Source organism: Necator americanus, chromosome V (assembly GCF_031761385.1).
Source record: "Necator americanus strain Aroian chromosome V, whole genome shotgun sequence".
In the NCBI taxonomy this organism is placed as follows: domain Eukaryota; kingdom Metazoa; phylum Nematoda; class Chromadorea; order Rhabditida; family Ancylostomatidae; genus Necator; species Necator americanus.
In genome coordinates, this window is record NC_087375.1 from 13976464 (window position 1) to 14000332 (window position 23869).

At 42.3% G+C, this 23869-nt stretch overlaps 1 protein-coding gene across 3 annotated transcripts; it reads right to left on the bottom strand.

The window, feature by feature from the left end:
• Window positions 1-2356: 2356 nt before the first annotated feature.
• Window positions 2357-22890, bottom strand: RB195_013819 (uncharacterized protein; the record flags this gene model as incomplete). 3 transcript variants are annotated; one of them, XM_064203812.1, is made up of 27 exons in its annotated part: window positions 2424-2583; window positions 2693-2871; window positions 2990-3139; window positions 3196-3333; window positions 3595-3908; window positions 4496-4688; window positions 16275-16467; window positions 16533-16591; window positions 16649-16793; window positions 17235-17365; window positions 18103-18232; window positions 18283-18323; window positions 18381-18484; window positions 18633-18713; window positions 18776-18850; window positions 19528-19614; window positions 19886-19988; window positions 20053-20112; window positions 20893-20964; window positions 21193-21237; window positions 21325-21405; window positions 21476-21535; window positions 22194-22271; window positions 22340-22405; window positions 22672-22693; window positions 22766-22797; window positions 22861-22890. In XM_064203812.1, 27 exons carry the CDS (start codon window positions 22888-22890, stop codon window positions 2424-2426), a joined length of 2829 nt encoding a protein of 942 aa, XP_064059694.1. The 3 variants fall into 3 exon arrangements, with proteins under 3 accessions (XP_064059693.1, XP_064059694.1, XP_064059695.1); XM_064203814.1 differs by lacking the exons at window positions 2424-2583; window positions 2693-2871; window positions 2990-3139; ... (1 more) ...; window positions 3595-3908; window positions 4496-4688 and having other exon boundaries at window positions 16373-16381; window positions 16443-16467; XM_064203813.1 differs by lacking the exons at window positions 16275-16467; window positions 16533-16591; window positions 16649-16793; ... (16 more) ...; window positions 22766-22797; window positions 22861-22890 and adding exons at window positions 6023-6086; window positions 6232-6392 and having other exon boundaries at window positions 2357-2470; window positions 2538-2583.
• Window positions 22891-23869: the final 979 nt, after the last annotated feature.

Below are 23869 nucleotides of genomic sequence, written 5' to 3' on the forward strand. Positions count from 1 at the left end.
GCAAATTCTCGAGGAGTACTCGACTTTGTCGGCGGAACTGAACTCAGTTCGTTTGTACAATTGTCTTTGTTGCAACGACAGACTTGTAGTCGTTTTTTTTTGCGACAAGCTCCTTTTCCTTCCTACTACAAAAATACTCTAGCATCAGTGCGAAATGGATTCATAATGGTTTGAGCACACGCTTGTTTCTCAGGACGACTGCAGCTGGAAACAATAAAGGATGATGAAGCCATGTATAGTACAGTTGAAGCTGTTGTTGAGTTGTTGCAGACGCGCTGCGTTTGCGCGAGTGAACATAAGTGCTGGCGGCCATATTCCGTGCGCAAAAGATGGGAACAGAAAACATGATCCAACCACATTTTTCTATGAAGAGCTGATTTGAATTAAACAAAACACGCGTGTCCCACACGTAGCTCGTTCCTTTTTTCAGAAACTATTTTCACATACTCGGAAACAGTCGTACAGACTAAAGTGCTTTCTTTTGGATTCCTCATGATAACGGAAGAAAGTTCTGGGAATACTTGATCTAAAACGTGATACTTAATGGTGATTCGCAGCAAAAAAAATGATGGCAGGCTCCTCAGAACTAGGAACGGATAACTCCCTAGAACCACAGATTCTTGAACATTCGTAGCATCAAATAGGAAAAAGGGAAAAGGGAGAGAAGCACAGGCGATCTATACATATTCCTTTTTTCTCTTTCCTTTCATTTTCGAATCTGGAAAGTACGAAATTCGCAGCTTTTCTGACATTGATTGTTGCCAAGCCTTCGCTGCAGCTATTAAGAATCGCGCGACGTCTCATTGTGAGACCATATGCGCGCAGTATCGATCGACTACCCATTCTCTTGGATTTCTATACATCTGAATGTGTATAAGAGGCTTATGTATAGGAGGCGCAGTAGCTGAGATCCGTTGTAGCCACACAGTCGAGGGTTCGATTCGAAACTGCCCTAGTGCAAACCAAGCCTTTCATCACTCCGGGGTCGATAAATTGGTGCCAAAGTTGCCTGGTCAGATAAAACACTGAATTGATCATCGGCTGGCCCTCGCAAGTCATTGTATAGGTCAACACACGTTACAAAAACCTCAACGATTACGAGTCCCAGTGAAACGCATTGGCGCATCCTAAGTGGATTGATACGCCTTAGCTGTAGGTTTATCCTTTATCCTTTTAAGAGGTTTTTGAAGTAAACTGAGATATCGGAATCTAATACCTTCGGAATATCAAAGTTAAAATAAATTCTCGTCGGGAAATAAACGTCCTCTTTCGAATCAAAGTAGAGCACCTCGGTCAGTTCGCATACCTCCGAAAGGGTCGCCGTTTTGTGAACAGAAACATCACGAGAAGAAAGAGACAACAATCTTGTACAATATCGTCGTTTTTCTTGAACTGTAGGTTGTTGTTAACTTAGCTTCTGCAAGCCTTTTGAGGGATTCCAATCAAACCGCTCACAGTTTCTCCTATTTCCTTGGTTCGAAAGTAAGGTCCTCTAATCAGGGACAACGATTCCATCCAGGTAGTTCTGTACACTCATGATTTCTAGCTGTTATTTAGAACGATGTAGTGTCAATTCTTTCGCTTTCTACCAAAGTAAATATCACTTTCTAACAACAGGTTGGTAATTGTTCAAATATGGACAATTGATAACTGCCTACACCAGAGTAATTAATAGAGGTAAGTGGTTAAAAGTGGTCCTAGAACAAAACATTACAAAGCACGTTTAACTGATGTGGATAAAGGATTAAATGTCTGGCGTTAATCAATCTGCTTGGGATGCGCCCCCACGTCAATTCAGAATCGTTTGAGGTTCACGAACGTGTTACTGGCCTATACAATAACTTGCGGTGTCCAGCCGATGTGTCAAGTCAGTGTTTTTATCCTCCCAGACAAGTCTGGTACCAATTTATCGACCTCGGAGGGATGAAAGGTTTGGTGAGCACTAGGGCGGACTCGAACCTCCAATGGATCGTGCAGGCAACGGAACCTCTTACCGACTGCGCTATGTACACCCGCCCCCTACCTAATGTATCATGAGAATATACCCAGCAATAATAGCAAACAGTAATCTCTGTAAACTTCGATTTACGGTGCAAAATTACCTTTGCACACACAAACATGCAGTTTCTGACCGCTCACAGATAGTTAAGTGTGTCATAATATGGCACACAAGTTCCAAGCTCGAAAACGAAGGTAGGCTACTTCCTACGAGACAGATTGTAAGTGAATTAGGTGAAACAGACGCCGAAATTCTCAATAGAATTCTGTTTATAATTCATATCAGTTAGCTAAGAGTTACTGTTATGTATGTTGAGGCGAGATGAGAATATGAACAAAAAAATATTCTTTCATTTTATTACCGAATAAAGATATGGATCAAATTGTGAGCAAAGGCAAGTCCACGCAAGCGTTCTTTTATAGATTCAGAAGCACTTGCGGTGAACAATGGAGGGACCAGACTCGTCGTACTCTTGTTTCGAGATCCACATTTGCTGGAAGGTGGACAGAGACGCCAAAATTGATCCTCCTATCCAGACAGAGTATTTGCGCTCGGGTGGTGCAATGATTTTGATTTTCATAGTGCTAAAAGAAGAGAAATTTTGTCGCAACGAGCAATTCTGAGTCATGGATAGAACTTCTGAGATTTTTTGAAGAATTTTGTTTCGCTGGTTCGGTCAGAGAGGATACATACCTAGGGGCAAGAGCGGTGATTTCTTTCTGCATTCGATCAGCAATTCCAGGATACATTGTAGTCCCTCCAGAGAGTACAGTGTTGGCATAGAGGTCTTTTCGAATATCGATATCGCATTTCATAATCGAGTTGTACGAAGTCTCGTGAATGCCAGCAGATTCCATACCCAAGAATGATGGCTTAAAAATATAGTTGCAACATTGCGAAGAAATAAGACTAAAACATAGCAGTGACAAATCATTGCGGCAAGAAATCGGTTGAAGTTATATAGAATAGACGAAAATGAACGACACATACTTGGAACAAGGCCTCAGGACAGCGGAAACGCTCATTTCCCACGGTAATAACTTGACCATCGGGGAGCTCGTATGATTTTTCCAACGACGACGACGACGCAGCTGTAGCCATCTCTTGCTCGAAGTCGAGAGCAACATAACAGAGTTTCTCCTATGCAAAAAAGTGTTCCCCACCATAGCTCAATCCTGTAGTACAAATTATCAAACCTTAATATCCCGCACAATCTCACGTTCGGCAGTGGTTGTAAACGAATAACCGCGCTCAGTGAGAATTTTCATCAAGTAGTCAGTAAGATCACGTCCGGCAAGATCGAGACGGAGGATGGCATGAGGAAGAGCGTAGCCCTAAAAATTTCTGTGATAGCCTGATTCTTACACAAGAGAACAACCTGCTCTTTAAGAAAATGCTATGGTTCAAAGAAGAACGTTACGTTTTCGTGAGAAAAAAAATCAGACACCCCTCCCCTCGTTGTATCTCCCTAAGTAACATAGTAGAGTTTTCCTCACCTGTACCACTGTAACTTCCAACAATGGTCTTATAAACATTAATGTTAAGTGATTATCTGGTAATAGAAAATGATTCTATGAGAAATGTGTAACGCTCACCTCATAAATAGGGACAGTATGGGTGACACCGTCTCCCGAGTCGAGTACGACTCCAGTGGTACGCCCGGATGCATACAGTGAAAGTACAGCCTGTATAGCGACATACATGGCAGGAGTGTTGAATGTTTCGAACATGATCTGGGTCATCTTTTCTCTGTTAGCTTTTGGGTTGAGAGGAGCCTCAGTAAGCAAGACTGGGTGCTCTTCTGGCGCAACACGAAGCTCATTGTAGAAAGTATGGTGCCAGATCTTCTCCATATCATCCCAATTAGTAACAATACCATGCTCAATTGGATACTTCAGAGTGAGGATACCTTAAAAAACCGTTGTATATTCATCTCAATGGAGTGTCACCATTTTAACTCAAAGAAAAATGCTCGAGAAAACTACTGGTAAAGCATGATTAAAACTAGATCACTGTGTTATGAACGTAACAGGAAAATGACGACTGGACTACATACATGTCGTAGCGCAATTTGTAGCCAACTTGTGATGTTTATAAAAATTATTGTAGTAATTAACATGCCTAACGCTAAACACTACTAAGAATTGCTCTGATAGATTTTTGGTAGAAATTTCATTTAGATTGACTTGCAAATTCAGACTTCAATTCTTCGCGAGAATTTGAAGAACGAAAGGCAGTAAATGTCAATCGATACGTTTTCACGACTGTCCATCCATCGAGCTTTAGCAGAAACTGAATATGATTTGGTAGTGTTTGCTGCATAACAATACATATCGTATGACGAAAAATGGCAAAAAAAACCCTGTAAAAGGCACTGCTTTTCGTTTGCTACAACTTTATGATTAAGAAAAAACGAAAGTATCTACATTTGTTAAAGTCTTCCTCACAGTAGCTGATGCGCTTAGCAAACACGATGACTTCTTGGGAATTTCGCACCTCTTTTGGACTGTGCTTCATCTCCAACGTACGAGTCTTTTTGTCCCATACCAACCATCACACCCTGATGACGAGGACGTCCAACAATGGAAGGGAATACAGCACGTGGAGCATCATCTCCAGCGAATCCGGCCTTGCACATCCCAGAGCCATTATCAACCACAAGTGCAGCAACTTCGTCGTCACACATCGCCTGCAAAAGGACAATAAGGTTGCCCAACTGTGCAAAAAAACAAGAAACGAACTAGTAGACTAGAGTGGAGCAAGGAAAAGAGGAGTAGCAACAACCATGGTATATGAAAACAGTACAGTACATTGTGGACACAACATGGAAAGGATGCACATAAGTGAATGAAGCACGGAGGTGTGCTGCTGAGTGAAATGAGAGGCATGACGGTGAGTCATCCATTTCTAGGAATCGCTCAGCCTCCGTTCGACAACATTTGCATTGGCCGAGACAGCGACGCAACCACCGGTCTGAGTCCGCCGACATTTGAATGCTAACGGAGAGAACACGCTGCTGATGCGATCCATGTGGCGCCAATGGGGGACCAACACCCTCGATCAGCCTCTAAGACTCGAAATCCACTGAATATTTCAGTTAGAAGAAAAAAAAAACAAAGCAGAAGTGCATCCACCATACTCCCCAGTCGACACGTACAGCCAGCTCGAACTGAATTCGTACGTGCAGCCCCATCCTGAATGCCCCATCAGAAATTGATTTGTTGCGAGAGGGCGAGATTGGAAGCGAAGCCCGGTGTTCGAGATCAACGGGTGCGCTCGGAAAGAAATCAATCGGTCTCCTATGCCCCATCGTTGGATAGTCGTCTCGTATATTATTCTGCCACTTTCGAATTTTCCCAACCGCTTCGTCCTTTATCTAAAGACCATCCAGACGCATTCTGCAGGCTCTTTTTCTGTTGTGAAGGTCATCACTGAAACTATTACAGCAGCAGAATACAGTAAGAGTTTCGGTTCATCAATACTTAGGACTCTTCAGATACGATGCCAAGATTCAAAGAAGGTTGAACTTGGGACTTACTCTTCAGATAATTATAAATTCAACATTTTCGCCCCGTCATTAGATAGGATGAATCAACTAACAGTGATAAAGTGAAAACAACTAGCAGAAGTTCTGCTATTTTGACCACCGCTGCCGACATGCGCGCAACCCGGGCAGTAATTCTTGTAATCCTCGGCACTCGCATTCACTGGCGCCGACTGTACAGCCGTCTGTGTTTGTGGATTACGGGACCCTCATAAGAGCCGCACGAGTCGCCGGTTCACAGTGGCTAGCAGCCGGAAGAAAGACTCACCAATTGTCACTCTATTTCTTGGCGAGACCACTCACTGTTAAAACATCATCACACATCTATAAACTCTTAAAAGGGCCGTAACCGAAGGTGTCTAGGTCATTTGTACATCGACAATTGATTCCAGTAGTAAGCCTCGCATGTCCACTCCAGAACTCCAATGACGTCTTCCGGAGATCCTGCAGAGCTTGTTGAGACGGAGTTGGTTCGGTACCTTGACGGATCTGCATCGGTTCAGTCCCAGTCTTGGGGAAGGTCTTAAGGTAGTTCTGAGGAAGCTGAATTGATTTGTGCACTACGCCAAGTGCCAGCACTGCAACGCAACGCGCGGAATCTTAGGAGGACAACTCGTCCACGGATCCTTTTAAATTTGAAAGGAGAGGAACACCCCTTATACCTCTAATATTTTGTCCAGCTTCCTACTTATGTTCATGGTTGATCCAAGGTGAATGTAGTAACTTAATTTCTTCTCGAAACCCATTCGGAACATTTCGGTGAGCAACTATCCGTACTCCAGGGCATACAGCAAGAGGAAGCGAAGGTTGCCTGAGTTGTAGTAGGTCAGAAACGTTCAATCTCTGCATGGCTCTCCACCGTCGGCATCTTCGGGGCGAGACACTCGTTTGGGATTGCTACAGTAACAGATATGATGCTGACACTTTTGCTGTGGCCCTACAGACCTATAGAGTTTCTTCTTTTTGTTGTTTGATTGTTCTTGCTATCATTCCGCTTTTATACGCTTAGTGTAACCTCCAACAAACATTCGAATTATTTAGGCGGAAGGTCCTCTGCCCTGATGTTTGTATCAGAATCCCACAATTGCACACAATTTATATTTCATTTACACATTTCCAGCTTGTATTTTGGGTCCATCTCATCAAGGTGATCGCGCTGAACTGAGCCTTTTTCAACATGACCGCCCACTACGGATATTTCTGCTTTCGTGGCTCTTAGCAGGACGTAGATGAGGACTCTGTGATCATTTGCCTTTTTAATAAAACAAAAATTAATACCACCACGGAACCACCGTCTCTCTTTCGGGCATAAACCCAATCGCACTATTATTAGTGTGAAAAAAGAGGACATTCTCTCCTTCGTAACAGCACTTTACCAGTATTTTGGTACGTCGGTTAGATAAAAAAACCGAGATCCTCAAACTCATTACAAAGTGCAGCCACCCTTCGCTGGCTGTAGCACACCATCGCTGCGATTTCTCCTGCGTGAACATGACACTGGTTTTTCACAAGTGTTGATGAATGCAGAAAATCTCCATTCGCTACGTTATAAGCATGGAGGAGATAAAACCTTCAGGAACAGATAAGGAATATTTGAGTGTTAGTGCAGTAAATTTGCTTTCTGGAAGCTTAAAAACAACCAAAATGAAAACATACATTTCTCGAGCTTGGTTAGCATTGTTTCGAGCACTGCAAAAAGAATATGGAGAAGAAAGGTTGAAAGAGAGCAAAAAACCTCACAGATGAAGCCGAGGAAATCAAAAATGACGCACAGTTCAATGTAAGGATTGCAAAGGCAAGTGAAATGATCTGTACAGCAAGCGTTAGCATCACGGGAGCACGGAATCGCTTGGGAACACTTGCAAGAAAGATGGCAGTAACCCATAGAGACCCCAGGAAACAAGAATAAAAGAGGAATAAATAACACTCACGCAGATCCATAGACCGCAACAGATTCAACTGCTGCTGAGGAAACCGAAGGAAGTCTTCCTTCACAAAGTGACGCCATATGGCTCTCAGAAGACAATTCAAACTCGAGAAAGAGAGAAGAGAATGAAGACTTTGTATGCCGTATTTTGAAACCAAAGCAGTTTTGAAAAGGGGGTGCGATAATAAGCAGACCAAAAGAGCAAAAATAGTGCAAAAAATCGTTGATTTCCAAACAGAGAAGAAGGGTGCTGACAACTACATGGGTACATTCATTTCAATTCAGAAGGAAAATTCCTTTCACTACCGTCAAAAGGTTCTTGTAGCAATCCAAGATCAGGACGAAGTGGAAATCGAAGACGTTATGGATTATCTTAAAAAGAAAATTAAAGGCATCACCCCACGAATCTGAGGTGATACGGATTTCAGTGGAGTGTTCGTACACGGATAGTAGATTATGTAAAGGGAGGTGATTCCGTCCATTTCTTCTTAATTGCCGTAAAAAACGGCCCGGAAGATGCGGCCCCCCACAGGGCTGGCGCGCTCCAATCGAACTCCTTGTAGAAAATAGTGCGCCGGAATGCTTCCAGGTCGTTTTTTACGTCAATTAGGAAGAAGTGAACGGAATCACCCTCCTCTCCATAGTCTTCCATCCCGTATACGAATACTCCACCGGAAATCCGTACCACTCCAGATTCGTGGGGTGATGCCTTTAATCCAAAAAGTTTTTATACGCATGTCTAAAAAGTCGTGTCAAATTGGAAAACTATCCGAACCAAAGACAATACGGTCTGGATGTCACCGAATTGCAAAACTGGGAAAGGTCTGTGTTTTTTGCGCTAGTTCAAATCATACAACAGCGAACTGCCGAACAATTACTGACATCAAATGAACGCGAAGTATGGTGGAAGGATGGTCGAAGTATGGTGGAATGGGGAAAAATCAAAATCAAAATTTGTCTAGCACGTAATACATTCCGCATTAAGGAGTTTCGAGGCAAGGAAAGACAAAACCATTGAGGATAGTGTTTGATGCCCCTCCTGAGAAATTCAGACCGTTTTGGCTGAATGATGTGGTGTATACTGGAGATTCCTTCGCCAACAAAGTTTTTGACGTTCTAGTTGTAGGTAAGAGCAGTAAAAGTTTTCTTTTATGCGATATTAGGGCGACTCTTACTAGTTGCTTTACTTTACTAGTTACTTTAACTAGATCAAACTACTAGTAGATCAAAAGACAGTGTTGTGTTGGCTAAAGGACCTGTGTAGGCCTCCGAATCAAGACAATGCTCGGTAGCAAGTATTCTGAATATTGTTATGTAGCACGTTCGAACCACGTGAATACATCGCTTTCATTGAAAAATGCAAAAAAAAGTTTATGTGTCATCATCATCATTCTATTTGCCAACTCAGAAGATGAAGCATTAGAAGAATGTGCTGCTTCCAGAAAGAAATTCCCTGGACAGAATTTTCCTGCTTCACTCCCAAACATCTAAACTCCGACTGGAATATAAATTAAACCCCCAGGTATATTTTTAAATTTCTTGTTGAAGTTGAATAACAGTGCATATTTTTCATCCTCTTATCGCTGTATACAAGAAATGATGAGATTGCAAATCTTCACTAGCTCCTCGGACATATCGCGCCCTAAAGGGCTAAACCGTCAAGTATTACAATATATGTCATGTGTAGGATATTGCTGAAGTTTCTTTAGGTCTTCTCAAACGAGCCGTTGAAGTAGAGCAATCACCATGCAAAACTTTGGCGAAATTCTAGTGAGTTCTTTCCTTCTTTTGCTTTATTTCACATCTGTAGGTGTTTTCAAATGAACAAACTTCAAAAACAAAGGAATTTAGGCATTGATTCTCCGCAGTTTTACAGAGTATATAACTTTAAGACAATTACCTGACAGCAGTCGAAGCTATAGTAGAGTCAAAACGATAATCGGTGTAGTTGTGTAAGCGACAGCGCTCGAAGCGGCTCTGTGAAGAAGGCGGTTGGAATCGAGTGGGACCATTGCGACCTACAGCGAGGAATTGTATCGTCAAGGGTCCCCCGTAGATTCCAACCGCTACATTTCGCAGCACTGCTTCGAGCGCAGCCACTTATGTAACTGCACCGTATTTCATGTCGTTTTGACCCGACTATATATTCCCGAAATGTCCGATGCGAAAGTGAACTGAGGTCCACTCTCTGGATTCACCTAGACCAATAGGTAATTTAGAGGCATCACCCCACGAATCTGGGGTGGTGCGGATTTCAGGTGGAGAGTTCCTTTACGAGGTCGTAGATTATGGAGAGGAGGTTGATTCCATCCATTCTTCTTAATTGCCGTAAAAACGGCCCGGAAGATGTCGCGCGTGCACAAAGCTGGCGCGCTCCAATCGAACTCGTCGTGGAAAATACCGCACCGGGACGCTGGAAGTCGTATCTTCCGGGCCGTTTTTACGGCAATTAGGAAGAAACAGACGGAATCACCCTACTTTCCATAATCTACGACTCCGTATGGGCATAACCCACCTGAAACCCGCACCACCCCAGATTTGTTCCCCCAAATGCCTTTAACCTTTAGGCATTTTCATTAACATATAATTCCCACTAATCTCCTTCACTAGAGAGGATTTCGTGGGAACTGCAATCCTATGCTCGTTCAATGGCTATGTGTTTTGTGTTATAGATTGGTTTTATGTTGAGTAGTTGACCTTTTGTTATAAGAAACATACCAACAGCAACACTCTCTAACTCCAGCCAGAGTACATTTTTATACAATCTTGCACAGAAGGGCGCTAACGTGGCTTATGAGAACAATCTGAAGATTGAAGGGCAACTCGAGGGCAGCCTATTTACGAAATTGAAAAATTGTTGTGGTCTCCGTGAAGAAATAAAAATTCGAGTTTTGGGTTACGGGTATGATCATGGCCACGCCTAAATCCTCAATGGCCAAGAAAAACAACATGGAAACTGGTCTTAGTTCCTAGGTGGTTCAGAATGCACCACAAGGAGCGCTCGAAGACCAGTGAGGTGTTCTCATCAACCTATTGGAGTTAAACTCATGAATATGGTGCCGAGGGAACCAGAGCGTTTCAGCGCACCGCATAGGAACTAAACCAAGGCAATTCTCACGCCGTTTTCAAGACAGTCATGACGAATTGGGCGTGTGCACACTCATACTCCTAATCTGCAACCCGAAGAGCTCTATATTGTCCCACAGAGATCACAACATCGTCAATTTTGTGACTTGCTGCCTATGAATAAGCAGAATCGGATCTTCAAGGACTTACAAAATCGTTAGAATATTTCGCTACCAATATGTGCTATAATTCTTTCTAGGATGAGCTATAAGACTTTCATCACACGGCAATGATTTCGAAGCATGTATCAGGGATTTTCACTCTATTTTGGCGAGGTAGTATTCAAATCATACCTCATTATTTTTGTCAGTCATTAGTTTCCTAAAGTAGTGCGAAATTAGCCGTCATCCGTTAATTTGCTTTTCATTTTGATATACGGTTCTGGTAGCGCGCTATGCACTGTTACTCTCAACACCTTCTGAATAAATGCTGAGGACAAAGGATGTATTTACAAAATAGTACTTGCCTGATCGATTAATGACTGAAGAGTTCCTCTTTTTAAGTTAACGACAGTGCTTTTAAATAATCAGGCGGTTCTGCGATGCCACAGCGCTGTAGGTACACGTAGGACAAACAACCATATGTAGTCACTAGGACTTATGTTTGCTCGAATGACCGGATTATGTCTACGGCAATTCGGAAGGTTCTCCGACTGACACGTTCTGCCTTCCGCCTTTCATTCACTCGGGGTTATACCGCAACAACAAGAATAAATAAGTACAAAAGCTTATATGTTGCTGCTTCAATGGCACGATGTGCTCATGTGCCAGAAGAGAGCTTAAATCGGCATGATGAAAACGGCCAGGGAAAGAAAATGAACTGATCTCTTTCGTGGAGTTAACCCAGCGGAGGACGAGCAGAGAGAGCGTAACAGACGGAAGGTTTGTGATGAACGAGGCGGCAGCGACGCTACGTCGGCAGGAGGGCGGCGTTTCAGAGTTTGTTGTGTGCGCAGCTTTCCGAGAATTTCCTACCTCCACGCGCTACTTGTGACGGGTGCCTCTTGTCGCTCACAAGTGCTCAAAGACACAATCTACACATTATGACAAGAGCGAGAGAGAGAATGCGCGCGTACCTAGAAAAATCCTAATATCACGGTGAATGCTTTGAGACTGGGTGTGTTTGATTAAGCGAGGTAGCATTTATTTTCCGAGTACACAGCGAAACAGAGGACAGTGTGATTATTTTAATTTCTCGAGATGTCTTTTCACTCTAAAATGATCCTAATTCATCAAAGTGTCGCTTTATGAAGCGAATTAGATTTCTGGGAATATTTTAGAGATAAATATATTCAAGGTTCCCTATTATGAATATCGCTATGTTCTAATCGGGCACGAGAGTCGGTGCTTATGAATTATGAATGTTTCGTGGTTTGAGGGTGCGTACCTCTTTACTATTTAGCACTACTTTGAATGCGCAGAGTTTTGAAATTCAAAACATTGTCTAACAACATTTTTTCTATCTTTACAAGATTCCTTACACACATCTGGTAGTTGGAGCCGATGCTGCGGTGCCGTCACTTTAGGGTGGCTGCGGAGGTGGCTCCTTCACCTAAGCTGTTCAGTTACTTCGAAAAGAACGCGAACAAGAGAAATAGAGTAATGAGGTGCCGGAAGATGCAGTAGTGCGAAATAAAAAAGGAATTTTTTGAAGGAGTTATCTACCAACAGAGCGAGGATGTGCAGTTAGAGGATGATCATCACTGCTTGCGAAAATTCGCAGATTTAAACTGTTAATATCTCTGTTCAGAGAAAAAACCACCGACCACTGAAAGGTGTCTGGAAATATGCCACTGTGTAACGAATAAAATACTACGTAAAACACCCAATATGGTTTCTTTTCCGCTGAAAAATTGGAGTTCAAAGTTGGGTATGAGAAATTGAGTGGTTTCAGTTTTGAGCCCAAAACTTTGTGGTTAGAGAAGGTGACAAATAAGGGCAAAATTAGGAGATAGATGACGAAATTTGCTGCAATACCTTTTCAAATTTGCCTCAAATTTGTCTTTTCACTGTGAAGACTGAGGTGAAAATGTGGATCTGAAAGTGGACACCGAGACCACCGGAAGATTTACGAGTTTTTTGCTTTTTTTTCTATGTGTTCGAAACAAACAGGTAAGTGCTGCATGCACCAAAATAAATCCTCTGTTCACGTTGTATCAGATACAAACATGTATAAAGTGTTGGGAAATCGTTTTTTTTTTTTTTTTAAGACAGCATACCACGAACTCGGTGGTACGGATTTCAGGTGGTATATCCGTATAGGGGGTCGTAGATTATGGAGACGGAGGTGGCTCTGCTCATCTCTCCCTGAATCACTGCAAATAGCCGCCTCCAGAATGCTGTTTTGCACGACGCCATCTATTGCAGCGCTCCACCCTTTGCGCCGCCTCCGCCTTGCGATTCGTCGAAAATCAATTCGGACTTTCCGTGATAGGCAGTAACGGAGCTACGCGTGCAAGGGTGGCGCGCTTCAATAGAAGACATCGTACAAAACAGAATTCAAGGACCGGCTGCTTGCAGTGATTCAGAGAGAGATGAGCGGAACCACCCCGGTCTCCATAATCTACAACCCCGCATACGGTTACTCCACCTGAAATCCGCACCACCCCAGATTCGTGGTATGCTGCCTTCAATGGAGATGAGCTGAGGTTTAACGCTCCTCATTGCGAATTGTCCTGCTAGATAGTCAGCGACAACGGCGAGAGAGAGACGCAACCGATAGCGTGCTCCCCCACCCCTCCTGGTAAAAGTACACATTTTTACAGGCCAAGCGAGTTACTATTGTTTCGAATTGAGAGTTCTGAAACAGGAATATACCTTTCACTCCATTGACAAGTTCTCATTTAAGCAAGATTTATTCACAGAAAAAAACGCGTTTTCTCAGGCGCAAAAACACCAGTTTTTCGATTCAAAAACACGATTTCCGCATTTTCGCGATCTACTGAATTATTCCCTGTATAGAATGAAGAAAGTTAGGGCAGTTATGCACCCTATACTGTGTTGTTCGGTGTTCGAAGAAATGAGTTATTTACGACGGAATTTGTTCTTGAAGGTGGTGATAAAAAAGCAAATTTCTGCAATTTAAAACACCTTTTAGTCTGGCTTTTCGGCAAATACTTGTGACAAATTCCGCGCTTTTTTTTCCTCAGTACTGTGGTTGATCAGCCAAGTTGGAAGTGGATTTTGTAATATCTGAAATAGTAATGTATGTGCAAATGTTCCTTGTGATGACCTTGACGCCGCACTTCTCCGGAAACTCCACTAGGAACTTATATGACCCGTAAATTTAATTTGTAACTTATATGCATGTATACGTATACATGAGTAGTGTACGCTGTACGTAAGTGTAGTCGCTGGTAGTCGCTAACCCTCAAAGTTGCTCGTTGCACTCCAGACTGGTCCTTTGCCCCCGTAGTTATTCGTTCGTCTCCATACTTTCTCATTCAATACGATTCAGGAGCAAATGCATGTTATGATGTTGTTGTTGCTCCTTGTCTAATAAGTGATTGCAGTTCTGCCAAAAAAAAAAAATGTTTTTTCGTGCTCTAGCAACTTTTACATAACATGACTAATTTCCTGTCAATCCTGCGCGGATTACGAACTCCGAATAACGATGTTTTAGAGCAAATATTCAATTGATTTGATTAGTTCAATACTTTCCAAGTGTTCTTTTGTTGATGAGCGCTATGAGACAACTTTTCTAAGTCGTTTTAGTCCCTTACTACCTCGATCCGTACAAACAAACTATTTTTTCTCCGAGAGATATCCAAACATGGCGTTTTTCTATGATATCAAGCGATTCCGATAAAAGTATTGATATATCCTCCCTTTTTCCGGTCAACGACCACTTTCACGTTCGACTCTCCACGACTGGGTAAAACCCCTTTCACCTATGAAGGGTACGATTCCAGCCTATCGCACCTATGATCCCTTAAAGGCAGCATATCACGAATCTGTGGTGGTACGGATTTCAGGTGGAGTATTCGTATACCGGATAGTAGATTATGGAGAGGAAGGTGGTTCCGTCCATTTCTCCCTAATTGCCGTAAAAAACGGTACGGAAAATGCGGCGCGCGCACAAGGCTGGCGCGCTCCAGTCGAACTCCTTGTAGAAAATAGCGCGCCGGAACGTCGGAAGCCGTACCTTCCGGGCCGTTTTTTACGGCAATTAAGAAGAAATGGGCGAGGTCACCTTTCTCTCCATAATCTACGATCCCGTATACGAATACTCCACCTGAAATCCGTACCACCTCAGATTCGTGGAGTGATGCCTTTAATATGATGGTGTTTACATGGTGCCTGAATTTCTTCGCGGACCACTCAGTTATTACGAGATCTTGTTCTCAAAAGATTCCTAATTTATTAAGTACCTGAGAGCATTAGATCAGCTTTTTCAACCACGTTTACGGAAACAGCCAATAAGTTATTGATTTATTGGTGCTAATTTAATTTTTTCATATGCTATATTACTGCGTCCACTCGCCAATCCTGACGGTTTGCCATAAGGATCAGGGATCCTCGATTAAGATCAGCGGGGATACTTGCTGTGGAGCAGCGAATTGAAAAATAAAACTGTAATTGTTCAAACAAATGTGCTTTTAATCTTCGTTTTATTCCATCGTACTTTAACTTTTATTCCATCGTACGTTAACAAGAAGCTTCTTATTCGATTTTCCTCGACTTCTTTCTTCTTAAACTCTTAAATTCATTGTTACTAATTCGTTTAAAATCTCTATTGGTGGAAGTTGAGAAGAAGTAGGTCATGTTATAGAATTGGTCACAGCAAAGCTGTAGGTAGTTGACGGTTCAGAGTTAGCAGATCATAGCAGGTCGCTGTGTTGTTTCACAGTTTTCGCAGGTCAAAGTAGGTCAAGCTCAGTATTTCCGCTGCTGTGTTATGTGTCTTTTCATAAATGGTACTTATAACTAATTCTGGGGAATCCACGCTTCGAACGTTCCTATTGATAATCATCCGATGAACTGTGAGCGACAGATAAGGGAGGCTCTTACAACGTAGGCTACAGTAAGAAAAAATGGCAGTATTTCAAGTAGACTTTTTGCACATGATAACTGATGCTAAGTGGAGGTATCTAAAAATATCGGGAAACATCTATAAAGAATAACAGCCCTTATCTTGACTCAACTTACACTCTTAAATTGATATTCTGTTGATCTGTGATTAGTGCCTGCTCACCAGTGAGTTTTACGAACCTATACAATGACTTGCGGTGGTTAGCCGATGTGTCAAGTCAGTGTTTTTATCCTCCCAGTCAAGTCTTGTACCAATTTACTAAGCCCGGAGGAATGAGGGGCTTGGTTGGCACTAGGGCGGATTGGAACCTACGTCCAATATTGCAGACAGCGAAACCTTTTACCGACTGTGCTACACCCAATTAAACGTAGCTGTGCATCCCAAGCGGACTGATTTACTCCAGAAACGTTATCCTTTATCCAGTTTATCCACAAGTGAGGCGCCCACTTATTAGACCTTCTAGGAGAGATTCAGAAAAATTGTTCTGCGCCTCATTTTTGAAGGGTCGCACCGATGTTCCAACGTTCGAACGCGAGTGCTAATTGGTGTGATCTCCGTTTTGCGAACCGATGATTGCAAATGACTCTTCTTCCAAGCAACCGTCGACTTTAGCATTGCCGTGGCTAACATTGGCTAAAAAAGCTCACCCTATCACTCTTAGCTTCGCCTTTTTCCTGGTTTATTTTCTTCTTCCTCCTTTTTCTTCTACTTGACATTTCCGAACTGGAGGAAGTGCTACTGCTCGTTAAGCTCGCTGAATTGGATCTACTTTTCTTGCTTTTGCATACTCCCAGACCAGAATACACAAAAGGTACTTCTTGGCTGATTTTCGGGCAATGCCTGAAATCAGAGGATTTTGAATAACTCTACTACTTTCCCTCGAAAAAATTAGATTTTCTCGCCACCTCGTATAGGCTTTAGAGGTTTTCGGTTCCAATACAGTAAGTTTCTGGATATCTACTGGCTAAAACAAGAAGATTGTACATATTAGCTGGGACAAGTACATCATTTAGGGTACCACCTTATTTTGTGAATACTTGTCTATATCATCGAGTGTAGAAATAATGGAGCGTATTGTATTACTAAGCAGCAGATCGTCATTAAAGTGTTTAGTGTCACGACATTTCATTTCTTCAACTCCCAGCTCTAGCCCATCCAAACATGCCCTAAAAACAGAAAGCGATGAAACAGAAGCCGTCTTGAATTGTAATCTTCAGTTAACCAGGAATCAGATCTGAGATTCTCATTTACTTTGCGATTTCCTGCAAATTTCCAGCGTTCTGTTGAGAAAATGGAGTTTAAAATAGTTAGTGGTTATTTTGCGTAGTTGAGCATCAACATTGAACTACATGTTGAAGAAGTAGGAGTAGTAGTTTTTTCACTGCGAGTCATGCACATCAGCTCAGGCTCTCTTTATTTCGACCGACAGCTTCTGATTTACCGCCGCCTTTTCTGTGAGCGAAACGCTTTCCTGCGCTGCAAAACAGAACAGCGTCGCAATTTTGCGAAACGTTCATTCCACATTAGTAAAATGCACTTTTTCTGAGTAAAAATATGTCATGAATTAAGCTAAAAACATTTTGACCATTACTAGCATCGATACTTACGGAGTCGCCACTGAATCTTTCAGTGACATTTTTTTCTCGGATAACATCAGTAACAAGGTCGATAGAGGCTGCCGTGTCGGTCTTGGAACTTCCGACAAATACTTTTTGTCTTTCCAAAAAGGTAGTCCTTTCTTAATTCTTTCTTTTAGAAGAGAAAGCTATGCTTATAGTTCGAATGTTCTCTTGTCTTGAAGCCTCGGCATATTCCGCCTATGTTTGATTGTGTACTACTTTTAAAGCAGAACCAAGATTGTTATTGATCTTTATTCTAACTTTTCGGCGTCGTCGCCTTCTTCAGAGCCTGGAAAAATCAAAGACACATGCAATCCATCACTCAGACCTCCCACAAGATCTCATTTGGCAAACAGACTACCCTGAAGAAGGCGACGTCGCCGAAACGTTGGCCAGAATAAAGATCAATAACAATCTTGGTCCTGCTTTGAAAGTAGTACACAATCAAACTCTACGATGCCAAGATTCGAAGAAGGTCGAACTCGGAACTTATTCTCTCTATGTTTTGTGATAGTGTGCCCCCAAAGTTATTAGATGAAACCCTTTATTTGCCTGAAGTTTCGGCTTTTTCGCCGTCTTCAGAGGCCTAAATAGAAGATGACTGGAGCAATGCTACGTTTATCCCGTCAAGTGCCACACTACCCTGGTTCATTGTTTCGATAATCGTTTAGGATAGTGAAAACAGAAACCCATCTACATTGAAAATAGTCTTACGGTAAATAAGGGGTTCCATCTAAAAACCTCGCAGGCACACTATCACAAAATTATGGTTATATGTAGTTGAGTGTGTTACAAGAACACTCAAACAATGCCAAAGTTTCAAAAATGTTCCCCGATATTTACGGAGATTCGCCACCTCGTTGAACATTTGTCCGTTATTGGTATTGTTTGTGTCAACCAAGACGAGATCATGACGATGACTCGTGTCCTTATAGAAGTCCTGGTCAATATCTGTATCATCCGGCTCCTCTTCTTCTTCCATAGCTCTAGAATTAGATTGAAGGAACCAATTCGTGGATGGGACCTATGTGCCAACCTGCCCATATATGTATCTTGATAGTCATATAAGGAGTTCGTCTGAAACACGCACATCAGTGCACGACTTTCGCTTGTCCGAGAAAATGTCTAGCTTACACGTTTAGGCGCCGTCAACTTAGCCTTCGCGTTTTGAAACGACTTCTCAAGAGACGCTCTACTGAATGCACTGAATGCTGACTTCAGTCCTCGCTTGAGCCGTTCTGAAATTTGCAGAGCTGCGCTAAAAGTCGCCTGTTATTTCCTTGAGCACTTGTGACATAATTACACTGAAGCGGCCACTATTCAACCCAATGGATGGCAGCACACTGCTCAGTAAACGCAGCGAAATGGCTGCAAACAAGGAATCACCTCTAATTGAGGTCTGCCTCACACTTCTTTCTTCCTTCCCTGGTTCATGCTTCACCGTTGATACGGATCTTGATAATTTCACTAGAATCGAAAAATTTGATACGTTAGCAACAATGTTACATTGTTAGTACAGAATATATTACTTCTAATCGATGCTTGTCTTTTTTCATCCTTTGGCGGCTCATAGATGCCAGCTGGTGCAGTCTTGGAGGGCTTTGCTGGAATAATCCCGAAAAAATCTGAGGGTTGTTCCTGTTAGCTGCCCAAATCACACGGTCTGCAGTCATTTTAGTGTATGTTCACAATTTGTATATGTTTTCCTAGCTTTTCTGTCCAAATAATCGTTCTATACCAAATTTTTCAGAACAAAGAAATGCAGCGAAGACTAGGTATGGATCCCACAGCCGAGATATTGCGTGGAACTCGAATTAGACGACAGGTGCTTCGAGATAAGAGCTGATCCCTCAGGCTAAGAAGACTACTAGAAGAGCACTGGCTTGATACGATTCACAATGACGTTGAAGCTAACTGATGTTCTCCCTGACCAAACACAAATGGCAAAATAGAATCCTTTAATCAGAAGAGGGGTCCCCGCCAGTAAACGGGACAAACGCTGAGTAGGAAGAAGAGTTTTGACACGAAAATTTAAAGGCGGTCCAAACCCATTGAGCCATCCACGAATACGAGGGTGAATTTTTAGTAATAAAACTAGTAGAATCCAAATGTTGATTTATTTTATCGGCCAGAGAAGGAGATTTTATAGAGTGTAGATTTTGCCATAAAAGTTAGGGCAACACCAGCTCTTTTTTTTTTGCTCGGGAATACAAATAAGCGATTCAAGAAATATTGCAGATAAATATTTGCAAGTCACTAAATTGAAGAACAGAGATGTAACCTCCCAGTGATATCTGCTTGTTCGAGTCGTGTCCTTCTTCCTTTAATTGATCTGACCCAATTGTTGGTGTTGGCTCAATCGGTTTTACTGGAAGAAGATATTTTTCTCAAATTTTGAGCATCTAGAGGATGAAATATGGATAACAGTGAAAATGATTTTTAGTCTTATTTCCTACGAATGGGTTAGCCGCGTGTACTTTTGCATCCCCGCTTGGTCAGCGCGTCTGCAGCGTTGCATTTTCACATCAGAATGGTCCGATCTCAATCGAGCCAGCACAAGCACCGCCCGCCACAGGCTTGATGTGAACTTAGGTTCGAATCCTATGAAGATGCGATTAATGGGTGAAAGCAAGCTCAACTCGGCAACGAAGTCTTCATGAGATGATCGTCATCCTTAGGTGGCGTCGCAGCATTTGAGGGCGGTGTTGTTGCCAACACCACCGGTTGTTGTACGAAGGATTTCTACAAAACAAATATTTATCAAAAGTTGCTTCTAGTGTATTCTATGGTGAAACGAAAGACATACCATTTGATCTGATTCTGTTGCAATCGCTGGACTCTGTAGGACGTGCATTACTGTTTTGTTCTGAAATTCCTGTAATTATCTATGTTCACTACCTTTTGTAGGCATTCATTAGATGTGAGGCGCAGTGTTTGCAAATCATCGCCATCGGTTTTGCATGAACGCTCAGCATCGGATCTGGTACTTATGTGCGCGATGCAGTTCCCACTCGCTAATGAAGTTCCGTCCAGGTATAACGTTGTTGGACATCACTTCTAGAAAAATTGTAGGAAAGGCAGGAAAACTCGTAGGAACGAACGCCGTCTTTCACGCCCTTTTTAGGAAGATTAGGCCTATTTGAATGGGGCAACGCTCGTTTACAACCCGAACTCTACGTTTTCGATGAAGTTTCCGTAGCACACCATTCCCATGATACGTTGTCATTAACTTATCAGCGTTGTCTAAGCGCGGTCTTCATTTTTCAATAATGAGAATAGAACAGCTATAGCAGGAGTAGACGGCGTCCTGTTCTGTCCGCTTCCACCACAAGTGGGAGACGTCCCCTAACTTCTTCTGCGACACTTATTTCTCTTCCATAGGAATCTTCGACCTCTGGGAACGACGAAACCCCCACGTTCTCTGCGTCAATCAGATCGCAGCAAATGGAAAGTCGGTCTATTGGCTATGGTAGGTCAGATTTTGTAATTTATCTTGCCTGCAAACAGAAGTAAGATTATAAACTCCTTCAAGAGTAATAACTAGAAAAAGCATGAAAGCAGGTTTAGAAATGTCATTTTGAATTGGAGAAGAGGTGGCTGCGAAAGCGGAAAAAGACATTCACGTCCAAAGATAAACTTTACTCACTCGTTGTTGTGTTTTCTTTTTCCTGGGCGAAGGGTTTCGTTTCGAACGCCGGCTGCGCATCTCAGCTACCTTCTAAGGTGCAAACTATGTTTAAAAGAGGCAGAAATATAACTTTGAAAAGAAGATAATCAGAACGAGCGTGAAAAGGGAGGTTTACTGCCGTTTCTGTCCGATATGATATCATTTACATTTCCGAATTAGTCTTTTCTGTTGTTGACAGTGATAGATTCTATTGATATTTTCCTCCTTTTTGTTGTGAAATTCCCTGAAAAGTTCCTTCTCAAAGTTTATGACACTCACAAGTCTCCCCCTTTTCATCTTCTCTTCGCTTTCGTCGTGGTAGGTCTAAATTCACAGCAATTAGGCGATGACAGCATAGCGAATAATCTTCCGTATCAGAACTAATAATGTTCTCAAAATATATCAAATAACCTTAGCGATAACGTTCTCTGAAGTGATAATGGCTGTTTTTTCACAACTTTTGCCCACTCTCCGCTGCGATCTTACTCTCTTCTGAGAAAATTGAAGAGGCATAAACTGTGCTTGTTCTTAACTAGTGCCCGTATGATTAGAAGATTTCTACCGGTGTTTCATCTTGAGTAGCTTCGCACATCCTATCAGCTCTGTACTTCTTTTTCTTTTTCTATAATAAAGATTATTATGTGGAAATGTGTTTCACTCGTTTCACCACTTAACACATCGTCGTTCCCCCGGCTCAAGTCACTCATGTCAGCCACAACAGACCGTGTGACGTCTAGGAGTGGATCGAAATGAGGAGCCAATGTTTGCGGTGACGGGCGGATAGCTTTACTAATTGCAGTTTCGTTTCTGATCAGCAATAATTGTGAGCACGTGGGCTGCATTGGTAAATGTGAGATATATGGTTGAGTCTGAACGAATAGTCTGAAGCTTGGCGCAGTTGCGTGGGCGGCTGCGATAGAAGCGGCGCGATGGAGCTTGCAAAAGTAGTGGGAACCATCGCTAACTCTACATTCTGAATGGCGTTCGCAGTGGTTCCACCTCGATGACATGAACCGCAGGCGCCGATCGCACCGCTTCTAGCGCAGCCAGCTCGACATCTTCATCAGACTTCATGGCATTTTGATCCGACTTTAATGTATCCAAGTATTGTATTCGGTACGCTGTATAGGAAAAAAATGGTAATTTCATGCTTTCCATTGTTTTGTACGGGTGATTTCTGCCGTCCAGTGCACAACTATTGTTCTTATGGATATGGAAACAGCGTACTGGAGTGATTACGTTTAGTGGTTTTCGGCAGAATAATTGCAAGACATTCGTACCGAAGAGTGACTCGCGCTGTTACTGTAACCTTTTCCCGTCTTCAATTGCTCTTTCGTTTTATCCGATCTCTTTTTCCTCTGCAACAGAATAGGGGTGTTAAGAAATGATCCATAATGAGGGAAAATTAGCTTAGAGAATAATGCACCGCAGATGGAGTGTCTTTGATTTCAGTTCTTTCGTTTGGTGTTGCATTTTCTTCTGGGAGTTTATCCTATAAAGCGAAATTCTGAGCAAATCTTGATGTTTAATTAAAGATCAAGTATCAAAGCAAAGGTCAGTGTGATCACATCTTTGGAGAGATTGCTAAGAATCCTTCACCAATGGGTGATGCAACTACCAACTACTAGATGAATGGGAGGCTCTATTTTATCTTAAATGAGGTCGAAAAAGCCTCCTATTCCTAAAAGTTAACGTTGTGATTTTCCGTAGGAGGAAAAATTGTGAAAGAGTCATGTGAACTCTTGAGGATTAGCGTACCGTATCTTGTACCTTCCTGTACCTAAACAACAGATTTCGACGATTGCGTTAACGAATGGCTAGCAATGTATAATAAATGAGAAGACGAACGTACTGTGTCACATCCACTCTTGGTGAGTCATCGTTCTGGAAGAAAAGATGTTTAAAAGGAACGAGGCAACATCCTCTCCCATTGAATCCTCAACTAACTTTCTGTGCTTGATCGTTGCTCTCATTCATAGGTACGGGCTTAGTGTGTTGATGTGGTGAAAATGAGACCTACAGGGTTATGTAATGGCGCTACTATGTTTTCTTTTATTTTCCTAATAAACATCATTATTTCGAGCATAATGGAGGGGATCGGTCTGCCAAACAACTAATAGAACAACATAATCTGTTATTTTATTAGTAATGACATAAAATTAATTACGTAATCTGTACGAAGCTTGTAGCCATTGGGAGAAGGAGTAGAGAAAAGAGGTAGGGCAGTGATTTCGTCAGGTGACTTGAAGTAACCTATAGTTGCAGCTAAACCTCATAGTTCTAATCTTCTTAGAAATATTTATTTACACTGACACCAACAGCTGAGTCGGCACAGACCTTTTTAATTGACGTTAAAGTCTCCGACGTATCAATCCATTAGAGGCGCCAACTTTACTGATCGTACATGTTTGTTGAAGTTTTAGAACGCGAGTTGGCCTGATCAAGTCAACGTTTTTATCTTCCCAGACAAATCTGGTTGACAAGGAGGAGCGAAAGCCTTTGCTGACACCAAGGCGGTTTTGAACCATCACCCGTGCGGCCACAGCGGACCTCTTACCGATGCGGACCTTTCATGTAATTCACTTTAGGACCAATTTGTACCTTCAAACAAGTATCAAATTTGTGCCTTTCTAGCACTAAGACATGGACTCATTCAAAAACTTCTACGTGACTGTATTGTTCAGATTACACTTCCCACTCAAAGTTATGTTTTAAAAACCGCTTGTCTGGCAGTGATGATTTGTGTCTTATTAATTGACCAGACCCTTTTTGCTAGACATACACTCTTGACATCTGCTTAGTTATCAACGCCATTTAGCATGTTCGGTACGATCTCGATAGATCTTTTGGCTGTATTTTAATCAGACTTTCTCAGTGAATGCAGTTCGGGTTTTTAGATAAATTATAGGGGTGATGCAGTGAAACATGTCGTGTCCCAGTTCTCCAGAGAGGGAGC